General features: G+C 41.7%; 2 protein-coding genes across 3 annotated transcripts in view; one reads left to right on the top strand and one right to left on the bottom strand.

Moving 5' to 3' along the window:
* Positions 1-491: 491 nt before the first annotated feature.
* fzd6 (frizzled class receptor 6) lies at positions 492-9,880 on the bottom strand. Its single transcript, XM_022753499.1, has 8 exons — positions 9,760-9,880; positions 8,052-8,490; positions 4,408-4,604; positions 3,742-4,321; positions 3,160-3,579; positions 2,170-2,318; positions 1,676-2,089; positions 492-1,417 (listed from the first exon to the last, which is right to left on the bottom strand). The coding sequence occupies exons 2-8, from the start codon at positions 8,235-8,237 to the stop codon at positions 1,252-1,254; spliced, it is 2,112 nt and encodes a 703-aa protein (XP_022609220.1). The 5' UTR covers positions 8,238-8,490; positions 9,760-9,880; the 3' UTR covers positions 492-1,251.
* A 1,224-nt stretch (positions 9,881-11,104) lies between these two features.
* Positions 11,105-13,842, top strand: part of klhl32 (kelch like family member 32) — a 29,663-nt gene continuing 26,925 nt past the window's right edge. For both annotated transcript variants that reach the window (XM_022753433.1, XM_022753434.1), the window contains exon 1: positions 11,105-11,242. In XM_022753433.1, coding sequence (XP_022609154.1) covers positions 11,238-11,242 — 5 coding nt within the window. In that variant the 5' untranslated portion in view covers positions 11,105-11,237. The remainder of the gene's footprint in view (positions 11,243-13,842) is intronic.

Genomic DNA, 13,842 nt, shown 5'->3' on the forward strand with positions numbered 1-13,842 from the left:
GTCCCTTAAAAGACAGTACAGCATGACAGATGTTCAAATAATCCACAGAAATTCTTCTAGAAATTCTTGGACAGATATATGGCCCGTGGCCCTTGTTATAAATAAGCCCTGAACAATCCCCAAATCCTGTTTTTTTTATTTCTTCATGACTATTCATACTTAATAATTAGTGGTTTGTGCCTCTAATGTCAAATAGTGCAAAACCTGTTTGATTTATTTCCTCAATTTGCTTGAAGATCATAAGAATTTACCCCTGCAACAAGAACACAGGTAGACACATCACACATGCAGAACATCTGTAGGTTCTTTGAAGATGAGGAGCTACTCAAAGGAAGGCACGTTCTTTTAGAAAACTATAAAGCTATACTTTATCCAAAGTCACAGGACGCATGTTTGAAAATCCTTACAGGGACCAACCTCTGCAGAATCAGTGTTTACACAACAGAAACAAGTAAAAAAAACACAAAATAAAAGCACATCTTTTAAGAAAACTAAAAAAATCAACTATATCAAGTTTAAGAGTATGCCTTTTTTCAAAGGAGAAAAAAAGTAGCACAGTGTGTATTACAAAATGAGGTTTTAAGACAAACCATCTTTCCAGCAAGAACAATAAGACATTCAAAAAACACAGGAAGATGTTGAATGTTTGGCAATATCATGACCTTTCTAACACAACTCTCAGTGTAGCGACTCGTCCAGTGAAAGACTTTCTAAAAAACAGAATATTTACATTAATATTGCTTTTGTTCACTAGTATGCATTTAATACCTCTGAATTACCAATCTACACAACAGCAGACTTTATGCATGCTATAAAATTTAACTGGCAGTTGTATAGTTGGGATAGAGCTGCACTGCTCTGCAACATTCAGGTGTACGGCTAAAAGTTCAGTAAAGCTGAAAAACAAAGCTGTCACCCAAACTAAATCATCTAACGCCTTTACACTTACACTCAGATTCTGGTCCAACATATCACATTTGAAATACTCAAGGTTTGTTACATTTTGTTGGCAACGGACATTCACTGACCATAAAGCAACCAATACAATCATAATCTGATGTATGGATCTTACATGATGTATGACAAGACAAATAAATGGTTACATCAACCATCATCAAGTGACTGTTTTCTCAGTGGTATCATGGATGGATGGGTGGATAGATGGATGGATGGATGGATGGATGGATGGATGGATGGATGGATGGATGGATGGATGGATGGAACAACAGATAAACTTCAGGGTCAGATGTCTCAGCAGCTGCTGTCCTTTGTGTCCTTGCTCTCCTCATGCACCTGGTGCACCAGCTGGTGGGTGGAGTCTTGGATGAAGCTGCTGCTGTGTGATAGGTTTAAAGCTGGATGCTGCTGTCCACTGGGAACCTGCCTGGCCTCTGACAGCTCGCTCCTCGGGGTCATCCTAAACCGGCCAGGACACATTCGAGGTTATTGGTGGTTATTGCTTATACAGATGTAGCTTCAGTTCACATTTTCACCATAAAGATGAACAAACAACCTAAACAGAGCTGAGATGCAACAGAAATATCTATCATGTAAGGAAAAAAAATACTAAAAATAGTAAAAGTGTTACGTCTGTGTTTCTAAGAAACATAAAAGTACAGAAAAGGTAAAACTTTCAACAGTTCTATCACAGTTATCTCAGATCTGTCTCACTTACCTGCCATCTGGGACCCTGTGCATGCTCTCTGAACGGCTGCTGACCTTACTGGAGCTTCCACCTTTGCTGCGTCTCTCTCCCCCCTCCCGCTCCCTCTCTCTGTCCCTCTCCCCCCTCCTGGAGCTTCGGCTGGAGGTGCCCCTGTCCATGTGCTCCCTGGCTGAGGTCTCGGACAGAGAACCTTGCACATGGGGCTCGTGATTGCCCACTGCAGAGGTTCCTTGACTGTTGGTATTGGCTGCTGTGGAGGGATTGGTGGGAGCAGCGCCTGTGCTCGTGCCCATGGACTTGGAGATGACCTTCAGCTTGTGGGAGCTGGGCTTGTAGTGCTTTTTCTTGTGCTGGACGCGGCTGTTGTGCTTGAGGAAGAACTCACAGGACTCCTGGAGCACCCGGCGGCTCTCGCTGATGGGACTGTCGATTACAGAACATGAAATTTTCAGTGGAACTACATATTTATATCTCATGGAAACATGGATTTGAAGGGGTCTTACTCTCTCTTGCGGGTCCTGTTGAAGAAGTAAGCCCACTCAGAGCATGTTTTCTTGCTGCTGACCCAAAACACTGCCGATATTCCAACCACCAGTGTCATCAAGTATTTCACCAAAAACAGAGAGAGGTCAGGACGGTCGTGCTCCGTTGTCTGAAACAAAGAGACAAACTCAGATGGAAACAAAATCCTTGTGATTTTAAGCAAGTGTGTAAATTAACAAATTCAATTTTCTTTACTTCAGACAAAACCAAGCTTTCTGAACTTTTCGGCTCAGAGACTGACATTTAACATTTGAAATTTTTTACACTGTCCATTTTATGTTTTTGGATTTCTAAATGAACAGCCATTTTTATTTATCAAATTATACAGAAATGCAATATACTGTCATTTTTGTGTTAGTTCCCCTGCTGTGAGTTTTATGTACTTGGTCTGTTTTAGCTCTGTTAGTTAAATCCCATGCAAAGTGACATTGACCGTCAGGCCTTTCTTAAAACATCTGCCTAAATATTTATATTTAGTTACTTCAAATTTCACATTGGACATAAAACTTTCAACACATGTAGCAGCCCATTCAGGGATTGGCCACACTGGAATGTGAGTTTATTTTTAAAGTAATTAAGAGTGTGTGGGAAACTGCGCTCTTAGCTTTTTGGTAATGGATATGTTTGGGTTCACCAGGGTCCAGTGACCTTTCAACAAAGGTAAGTGTGTTAATATTATTGACAAAACACAGACAGAACATTTTTCAACTACTGATTGTAGTTTCATTTTTTAGTATCCAACCTTATTTATACGGTCTTTTCATCCTTGATCAGTTTTTGCAAGTTTACAACGTGCTTTGACTTTGCCCTTGTTTTTCACATACCAGCACAAGTGCCTTCTGCTCTCATCTAGTCCATAACAAACCACAGATGTTCAATCAATCGCATCAACCAAGGAAACGAATGTAGTGAGTTGGAAAGCCTCTTCTAATCTGTCTTTGACTGTCTACCTTGTAGGAACAGGGGATGCTGTACTCCTGACAGCGGTCGTTGATCCAGGTATTCTCCCAGGTGCTGCGGTGGCTCTGTTCGTAGGTGTAGCAGGCTAACAAGGTGACCAGCGGGACCAGGTAGAGGCAGCTGAACACACCGATGCGGATCATGAATTTCTTCAGCTTCTCCTGGTTACGCTCGTCGTGTTGAATGACCTGCCGGACATGGTTGAGAGAAACGATGCCTGCCAGGATGAGGAAGAGGCCGACTATGACGCCCACACACAGCGGAGCCAGAACAAAGTAGCGCAGGGCGTCCAGGTCATAGAGTCCCACGAAACAAACCCCACTGATGTTGTCCCCTTCAACCTTGTTCAGAGCAAGCAGCATGACAGTGAGCGTCCCCGGGATCCCCCAAGCAGCAGAGTGGAACCACACCTGCAGACGGAGAACAAAGAACAATGTTTTGGAGTGTGCACCATCCTCCTGGTTGTTAATAGCCTGTTTTTGCTCATTTTATATTTTTATTTCTACACTTCCTCTCTGTATTTTCTTGGTATTTGCTACTAACACATGACCATATACTCTTAAAAAGCTTACCGCTTTCTTCTCTATCGCCTCACAGCTCCATTTGGGTCCAGCTGCCAAGAACCAGGTGATGGTGAGTATGACCCACCAGACAATACCGGCGATGGAGAAGAAGTAGAGGAGCATGAAAAGCAAAGTGCACCCTTTGCTTTGAGAGCCGAGCACGACTGTATCAACACCTGCAGGATGTGTCGCCTTGGTACAGGCTGCATTGTTCCCCAGCAGGAACCCGATGAAATATATGAGCGAGACAAAGCTGTAACAGACGGCGTAGAAGATGATGGGGCGCTCAGGGTAGCGGAAACGTTTGACATCGATGAGGAAAGTGAGGAAAGTGAAGAGTGTGGCGCCCAGGCAGATGATAGAGCACACACCAATGAAGCTCTTGGCAAAGTCAATGTCATGGGGTTTGAAGTACATGTTGGAGCAAGGCGGAGCGCAATCCTGGGCGCCCAGGAATGATGATCCATGGCCAGGCTTGGTCTTTAACTGCAGAGGGCACCAGAAGCCCAGGTCCCTCTTTGCTGAGGAGGAGATCGCTGGCGTGGTTGCAGGAAGCACTGAACCATCAGGGGAGCTACATGGGTCCAATCTAGAGGATAAAAACAGTAACAGGATAATGAATTGATCAGGGATGATTAGTTTTGCTCTTGTGGATTGTGTGTAATTGAGGCTTACTTGTCACACTGTAGCTCAGGGGGCCAGGTGATGCCAAAGATTCGAATATTCTCTTCGCAGTCGGACAGAACAGTCTCACACTGCTCTCGGCACGGACGGATCACCTTATCCTCCTCACTGCATGCTGGGATAAAGGCTTGGCAAAGGAAGTGGTGGACGTCTGGAGAGCAGCGCAGGTTTGCCAGGGGCATGAATGGCTGGGGATCCAGAGAAAAGTTATGTAACACTGAAAATGAGAGCTTATGATCCACATCTGAGGTTAATCTGAAAATACATTAACTTGTTCAATATATTTAAAGTTTGTGAGTTTGAACACTTTTCACTTTTCAAAAAGAAGCATATCACACATCACAATCTTTGTGACATAAAAAGGTTAAAACAGAAAAAAAAATGAATCATACTTTGGTTGACACGGTCCCTGGTCAATAGACATATAAACTGGTGATGATTTGTCAAGTTAACGTTGCTTTATTTTAAGGAGTTAAAAGTCAAAAACATTGGGAACCACTGCTCTACATAAAGTATTAACTTCATTTTGTTGAGCTGCATTGCTCTATAGCGCCACACAAAGGAGCCCATTCACTGGCTGGGAACCATGTTCTTCCGTTTCAACACAGTGGTCAGGAGCTTGTGAGAGGGGAAGGAGAAGGGGGTGCAGTGTAGGTGGCAGGAAATGAGTGTATGGACGTTGGGAAACACACAACAGGCCAGGAAGGCTGGAATGCACACAGCTGTTGATAGGTTAGGCTGCTGAGGAGCCACAGTATTAGTGTGTCTGCGGGGTGTGTGGATTATCAGTGGGATACACAGCTTACCCGGAAGACTTGATTCCAGTTAAACAAGTCCAAATCATGTCTGTGCTGTTGTTTCTGTAACCTTGGATTTCAAGTAACTGTACACTGTGTAGACTAGCAGAGGTTTCTCTATTATTATTGCCTGTTAACCAGCTATATCAGCCAGGATTCTGTGTTCACACTGCTTAAATCATGTGGACATTTTAGAGTTGTGGGGACTCATGGTTTGGACCTCATCAACCATCATCACACCTTCATCTGCAGACAGACTCATGTCAGTCTATGCTGCCAATATTTGGACACAAAACACACACATACACTCTAGTCCACACAGTCCACTATTCAATGTTTCCTCTCTTTTTTTCCCCTGAAATCCAGTCTGGCAGTAGGCCCATGTCTCTGGGCCCTGGGCTTGCCCCCTCTGACAGTAAGTGTCCTTGTTTCTCTCCTGTGGAGGTCCTGGACTCCTTGTCAGTGAGCTCCCCATTGCTCAACAATCTGACCTTTATTTGCTTTACAGCAGAGTTACTGTAAAAACTGCCCTCGTTTCAGAAAGCTTCAACCAGGGCCAGCAGTACAAGTCGAGTTGATTTGGTCTTAAAGGGAAAATCCTCTGCAGAGAATTTCATAGCAAAGTACTTCAAGGATTAACTGATTCAAAAAAATGGCTAAAGTCTCACTTTTAAAACTCTAGCTCAGATTTTTTAAGAGCCTCAAGTGTGCCCTGTCTCTTACGTCAATTAGCCTTTCTGTTCTCTTTGTATTCTAACACTTCAAACTTTTCTGATTTAAAAGCTGGCAAACAGCAGTGGAATCTGGGATCAAGGGCGGAAAAGGTTAACCCTCCTCCGGAAAATCCTACTGATAGGCTGGACTGAGCCCAGTACGAAGCACAAGCCTGCTTGATTACAGCATCTGGGCTTTGTGATAAATCACTGCACACTTTCAGAGAGAGAGAGAGAGCTATGTGTAATATGTAATGCTGAATGTAGGCCATAGAGTGTAAGCCCGTCACCTGAGAGACAGGACTGTGGAGGTAAGCTTGTGTACAGGGGGGAAATGAGTGAGTGATTAACAGAGAGAATACTCATTGTGGTATGCAGCTTTGTGTAGGACTGGGTGTGTCCCTCCCCTTCCTCCAGAAATCAAAGGCCTCTCACAACAAAGTCGATGAAGTTGCCCGTGGCATGGTGACTGTGAAATAAGAAGCCTATACCTTTGCCAGATGCCACACAAAAGATTCCTTCAACAGATCACTGTTCATGCTCAGTGCTCTAACACCAAACATGTGTAACCCAAACCCTGGCCTTGAGGAATGCTAAGACACAGGATGTAACTACGACTGAGACACAGTTCACTTCTGAGGAGAGACACAAGGCAACACTGGGTCTACAGACGTATTGGATAAAAACATGTTGGTAGCCATCATAAAGCTAAGTATTAGGTATTAGGAATAAGACAACACAGAGAATGTGTTTTGTGACAGACAACTCAAACACTACTAATATTTGACTAAGTTGCATTAGGCACAACTTTTACACGGAGAAATGATGATTAACATGAAAACAAAACACAATTTTGAATTCTCCTCGATTTTTGTGTAAGATAATAGCAATTACAATGATACTGCAGCTTTAGTGCACATTTTTTTCATTTAAATAAATCTTTTTTGGACATATTTGTGGAAACAGTGTTTAACTTTACTGTGGGTTTCCCATGACAGCTGCCTACTGTAACCCCTCCTCTGTAACTCCTGCCTTGTACAGTAGGTTGCTGCCACAAATAACGTCATTCTTTCTTAATCTATTCTTCCTGTTTAAGGAAACTTTATGTCAAGACATTCCCTTTTCCGTACAGTAATTCCCCTCTTAATTCCAATCTAGCAATGTTTTTAAAATCCATTATGTATGAGAGCTGAGAATTCAAACCAGGCATACAGATTCATGGTTATCATGCACACAACAATACAATTTCAACTGTTTATTCACTAGATAGTGCTCTATAACAATCAGGCTTGATTTGTGGACAAACTGTGGCTGGTAATTTGTGTCTGCCTGTTGATGACCATTACAAAATGGTAATTACAGTTCAATCAATATGCACTTCTGAGTGCTGGCAGACACTGACATTTATGGACTGGAGCCATGAATGCTGCTGAAATGATAGTAGTAATAATGGCAATCATTTTGAGATGATATTCATTATCTTTAAATGTGAGTTGAATTATAATTTTTATTTACAAGCAGAGGAAGCTTTTTTTTCCTTAATCAAAGGCTGATAATAATTACAACTCATAATGGAAACCCAGACTAATGAGATTCTTTAACATGGGTCAGCAGCTGTTAAATCCCTTAATGTAAAGTTCCCCCTTAAGAGATTCAAGGTTGTGAATACCACCTGTTCCAAATGTCACAGATATATTCTGTATCAATGTGTTCAACATTTCACCCAAATTCAGTCTGACTTATGTTCTTGGAGCTGATATCCCCTGGAGTTTAGGATAAAGTTCTGTGGGTCTGAACAATGTTTTGTTTTTGGCCAATTCTGTTCACACCCACAACATGGGTTTGTATTGACTGGCCCACCCAATACCAAAATTAAAAGGCAGGATTAAATCCGTAATAAATTGGGACTTTAAATTAAGAACTGAAAGATAAATCTTAACTGAACAATAAAAAAAATGTGCATTAAAGATCAAATGTCACAGCATATTATACAGACTGTCTGATGAATCTGATTTTAGGAAAAAACTAATTTTAGTGGCAGTCAACAAGATTGATTAGCTAATGCCCAACAAGTCAAATATTGGTATATCAACAAACTGATATATGTAATGTTATGAGTACTCACCTCCATATTACTGGTTGCAATATCCTGATCATAGTGCTCCATCATGTTGGGAAAGAAGGTCATGTTGTAGGACATCCCCAAGCACCGATGCACCTTAATCGGCTCACAGGTAAACAGGCTGTGGGAACTGCAGCTTCCAACCCATATCAGTGCCAGACACACCCACAGTGGTCCTGGCATCAGCATGGTGATGGCTGATTGGGAGCGAGTATGTGAGTGTATGTTTTTTTGTGTAAACTCGAACAGATTTCTTTTTGGCTCAGTGTGAGGATATCTTGGCCCAAACGTTGAATTCCCCAGCTCACGCTGTCATCCACATTTCACTCCTCCTGGGGACATCTCAGTGGAGCCCGTGGGCGTTGAAGCAGGTAAAGCTTTCCCATCAGCCCCCTGGTTGGTCAGCATGTGCCTTTGGGTCACAGATAGGAATCCCACATCCCTGAAATGAAAGTAATTTTACTGAACTGAATTTAAACTTTCAGCAAAACAAGGACAAAGAGGTTTGTTTTAGACCACAACCTGCATTTCATGAAAATGTGTCTTCAGGAACCCCATCTGAGAAGATTTTTGTAGCTGGTTATTACTGCATTTACCACAGAATTGCAGAGAGGAGACAGACTGTAGCCCTATCATCAAAACAGTCTACCATGCAGCCTCTAATTGCACTATCACCTAAAGAATGAAATTTAACTACTCATTTTTTTCTGTTCACCTCTACAGGTTCCTTGAAGTCCCCGGGCTCCAGTTTGGGAAGTGCTGTTTAGAGACGCATCAGGCAGGTGGAATTCAGAGACCAAAATCCATTCAATCCTCGTGCAAACTTAAAGGGCATGCATTTACATGGGGTGGGGAATGCTAGAGATCCAGGCTGATTCAGTAGAATGAGTCTCAGCTTGTTGATGCACATTAGGCTTCACATAAAAGTGTCACAGCTTCACATACTCACTTGTATATTCAACTAAGAATCTTAAAGCCTCACAGGGTGTAATACTTTCCCAGTAAATACAAAAGCATCTGTAGGTTTAGCTTTGTGTAGGGGTCCAAATAGAATTAATTTGAGTCAGTTCTGGTTATATTCTGTTTACTGACACGTGTACATGTGTATTATATCAAGTAGTATTTGAAGTTATTTACATAAAGATATGGTCTTATAATAATGACTAGATAAGTTGTTTATATAGTTGCTGATGATTACATGCTGATATCATTGGTGGTAAGAGTTCACTTAGTATTTCCCTGTTTATATGTAAAGTAACCACCTTCAACAATCTTCATAGTGCAGACTACTACTAGGGTAAGCAGGGTAAGCACATTGTGCTTGGCTAGTAGCAAAAACTTTTCGGTTAGCACGGCAGCAATGATTAAAAAGACTAAATTTAGCGAAGCAAAAATTTGACACGTACCAACCAACAACACTTTAGTTTAACAAGCAGACATGTGCAGGTTAGTAAAACAATAACTGAAAACTTAATTTCACAACTTTATTCCTTATATATCAATAAAAGTAATTCATTTTAAGAATATGTCAGTTTACCGCGAGCAGGAAAGTCGTTTTCCCGTAAATTGGACACCAACTGCCGGGAGAGAGTACAGTAAACATCCCTGCCTCGGTCGCTGCCATGGGACGGGGGCCCGAAACAACTTCGGTGGCAACAACAAAGTTAGAAAACTATGAAGGGTAAAAAAAAAACCATCCACAAACACTTACCCTCAACTGCCCAGGAGTTCATATAACAGCTGACTACATGGACACTCGTCCGAACAAATCTGTGGGGAATTTGGTAGTGTGTTTCCTGCGATAAGCTCCAGCACGGTCCCTCTGTCTTTTCTTGTCTGGCTGCTCTGAACTGAAGCTGCCTTCACGTGCAGTTGGAAATGTGACAATTTCATCACAAACGCATATGAACCGATGTAAACAGATTAATGTTGAAATAATATGTGTTTTCATCGCTCTTTTCTCCTGTGTATTTTCGGCATAGAAACTATTTGCCAACAACAGAGAGACAGACCTAAATATAAGTGTGTTGCATTAAATTATTAAACCAATAATTAGAGGATATCACATATAGAAAGCGTAGGCTATTTGCAAATATGCAAATGTTCTAATCGAACTGAATATTTTCAAGTTTCATCTACCTAGTATAAACTATAGCCACTGTACAGATGATAGCCAGTTCTAAGTCAAGTTTGTCACTTGATAGACTAAAAACAGTTGAATTCAACAGTAGGATGCCCTGAACGTAAGAATTGACGGGGAGCACTTGAACGCAGCATGTGTGCAGCTGGCAGATCAATGATGGGACAATCCCAGTCCGACGGTAAAAAGCAGAGCTATGGATTTAATTTCTCTATCTAAAATATGTGGCATTAGACTGTTTTCCAGGTTTACTTAAGAAAGGGAATTTGAATGTTCATTTAGACAATATTAGCTTTTTTTGGTTAAACTTTTTTACATCCATATCAAGAGGAGGTGCTATTGCTTTTTCGTGGAAAGATGAAGAGATAAGTGAGCGAGGATCCAGGTGTAGTTTTCCTACATACCGCTAGATGGTGTGACTTTCATTCAGCGGTATTTATCAAATTATTCTAAAGGACTAAAACACAGCAGTGCCTTTAGGGAATATCTAAGAAATACCACAGAATATTCAGTAAATTTTATGAAATTACATACTATTAGTCACAGATTAATCTTATTGATAGAGTACTGAAGTATCCAGAAAAATATAAAAACCCTAATGTACATGTAGGCTATGATAATAACACAGTTGAGTATAAAACTGTCCACAGGGTAAGTAATTAAGAAGGCAGACTATTCCTCATGTTGTGCACCCCCTGGAAATCCTAAGAGGACCCCTTGTGTCCCTATAGGCGCCTGTCTTACTCTATGTAGTAATCATACAGACTTTCACAGAAGTTGCAATTTCCAATTATCCACCTGGAGGCGCTGTATCCCCTCTGTGTCCATATTATTCATGTGACCGCCGTAGAGAGGCGGGGTTATAATGTAACAATTTAGGTGCTACAGTGTAAGCAATAAAGTGTCCGTGAGAAGTGAGCGCATCTGCTCGCCGCTGCGCTCTTCCTTTCTCTCGCCGCGGATGCAGAAGAGACCAACCTCGGACATCAAATGACATTTGTAACGGAGGAGACGCCAAAGGGGACGGGACTGACTCATAACACATTCATATGAGGTGCGTAAGCCTGTGGCACATTAAGATAAGAGGGAGCTGAATACAGTAAATTCCTGCAAAGCCGAAATGTGCTCTAAAAGGAATTTGGTGTGGATCGTCGGAGCGCGCTCCGTGATGAATGCAACAGGATTATTCTGCTCGTACGAGGGAAGGTTATTCTGTTCTCCGTCCCCATAGTTTGTGGACCGAGGCGCTGGCCTGTTGCTAGGAGACCTTTTGACAGCTGGGAGCTTTTGGACCGTGACAGTTAATGCACTAATGGTGTCTGCTTATCTGGCAACCCAAACCTTCCTCTTTCTTCCCCAGTTCGGTCCCCCGCGCGCTGTTCGTGCGTAAATCCTAATTGTCTCTTGTGCGTAAAAGACAACATTTACCTCTGTGGTTGTTTTCAGTCAGGAGATTACAGTGGTTTGCAGGGAACAATGGCCCACTTGTTGTGATTATCAGATCCTAAATATATCCACCTTCCGGATAGTCTGTGTTTAATCTTTTCTGAGGAAAAATGATGAGAACCCGATGTATCTCAAATAGAAGTTATATGTATCTATAAATATTTCTAGGTCTGTGTGTGTGTGTGTGTGTGTGTGTGTGTGTGTGTGTGTGTGTGTGTGTGTGTGTTTTAACTCCAGAGAGGGACTATTAGTCATAATTTGCATCCCTGATGTGGTTTTCAAATATGTTTTGAGTACATTTCCTTTATTATTCCTTCATTCTTAGAACCACACCATCAAAGGCTTATTTAGATAAAGGTATGAAATGTGCGTAGCATTTGTTGGCCTGTGCTGGGGTTGGACTCACGACTACAGGATAAGCACCTTCTCTGCCTCATCAATCAGTTGCAGTTGCTTGTGGCCATGCGTCTGAAGGTCACTCATGAATGGATCAATACCTAGATCCTGCTGCGGACTACACTCAAGAGCAGCCAGTAGTACACTCAGCTCTGCCTCCACTCAAGGCGATCCTCATACATACATAAGCTCCCTTCTATAAAATAGCCACATGAGTGGACCTGGGGTGGCTTACTGTACATTGAGTGAGTAGTGTTTCAATCAGAGTATCCTGAGCAGCTTGGATTTCAGTGCGTCTGTGCCGACCTCTGTTTCCCTCTAGTGCTGCTGGGTATTTTCTCGCAGGAGACTGAGGGATATCAGATTCAGGTGTGTAGCACATTATGTCAAGGTTGTAGCTACACCAGAAGGACTTGGTGTAATTTGGACTCCCAGCTTGTTTTGAGAAGTGCTGAGCTGGTTATTTTCTTCTCTGAAGTCTGGCTGCCTGTGGCTGTCACAGTGCCTGCGCTTTACATGAAAAGGCCTTGAAAGAGCAGCCATAAGAATAGTCAGAAATAACAGCATAGGTGCTTGAGGCTCATGGCACAAACAGAAAAAATCCTTACGCGCACGACAATATACTATTTCAGCAAATATAGATGAACAGCCACTTGCTTCTGGGACTGAGTGCACTATTCTTCATTTTAAACTGAGGAAGATCCATGTAAGATCAATACAGTGTTCAATACAGGTGTTCGAGTGTGGAGGCGCGCTAGCTTTCTCTATAAACAGACCAATATTTTTGTTTGGATGTGAAGGTTAGAAAAGGGTAAACCTATCTAAAGGACAAGGTTCTATATTCTATATTTTTGTTTTCAACAACAATGTATTTTCTCAAAAATTGTCAGAACATCTTGACTGTGGCCCTCATTCTCAAGCTCATTCATTTCAGCTGAACATACTTCCTACCAACACAAACCTTTAAAAATGGGTCACAAATAATTACTGTCATTTTTTAAGGTTGAATTATTTCCTAAAACAAACTTTACTCAGACAAGAGTAAATTGTGTATTTGTTGGGGATTATCTTCAGCTGTGGATTTGATGTGTTGGTGAGTATTTACAGCAGCAGGATGGCATATGTGGCTAACTCTAAATAAGCTACACTATCCACTATCCTTTCCGATGAAGGAACACGTCACAAGTGCAACTGCGTGGCTCATTTCTGTGTTTTAAGTTGTTTTTTGACAACAGTGGAGTTCTATCGCACAGAGGAATATCAGGCTTTGGCTACACAGTCAATACTTGTTAGTCAAATCGATTCTATTTATGGTTGGTTTTGGTATTCACTTGGGTTTTGTTAACAATAAGAAAAATGTAGAATATTGCCAGACTGATTTAAAATCGGTCTGGCTATCAATAGAATAGAATCCATCTTTTATCTAATTAAAGGGGTTGTTTGTAAGTTTTCTCGGCCTCTGAACGTGGTTTCTTGCCGGGAGCAGGTGGTGGTGATTTTCGATGGACAAGAGCTTCAGCCATTTTGTCTTTATAATACAAGAGGTTATAATACACAAATGGAGCAATACGTTTTGTGAGTCGCTATGTGCAGGATTTTAGAAATTTCTGACTTTGGTGTCCTGCCCACACTGGTAGGACACCGTCGCTGACAATAGTGTACACTACTGAAAGATGCTCATCTAACATAGTGATTACAAAGCTGAACTTTTACATGTCAAGGTCACCTAACTAGTCACAGGGAGTACTATCCCTCCCATGAAAATAGTTACATAATACTGTATTTTCTGTGGCTCTTGAGGACCTTTGTCAA

Source organism: Seriola dumerili, unplaced genomic scaffold (assembly GCF_002260705.1).
Source record: "Seriola dumerili isolate Sdu_G_001 unplaced genomic scaffold, Sdu_1.0 BDQW01000191.1, whole genome shotgun sequence".
NCBI classification, from domain to species: Eukaryota; Metazoa; Chordata; class Actinopteri; order Carangiformes; family Carangidae; genus Seriola; species Seriola dumerili.

Coding starts and splice junctions, on each gene's coding strand:
- fzd6 (XM_022753499.1), bottom strand. CDS start 8,237: ATGCTGATGCCAGGACCACTGTGGGTGTGTCTGGCACTGATATGGGTT. Junction 3,580..3,741: donor AGGCGATAGAGAAGAAAGCG/GTAAGCTTTTTA, acceptor CTCCGTCTGCAG/GTGTGGTTCCACTCTGCTGC. Junction 2,090..2,169: donor AACAGGACCCGCAAGAGAGA/GTAAGACCCCTT, acceptor TGTAATCGACAG/TCCCATCAGCGAGAGCCGCC.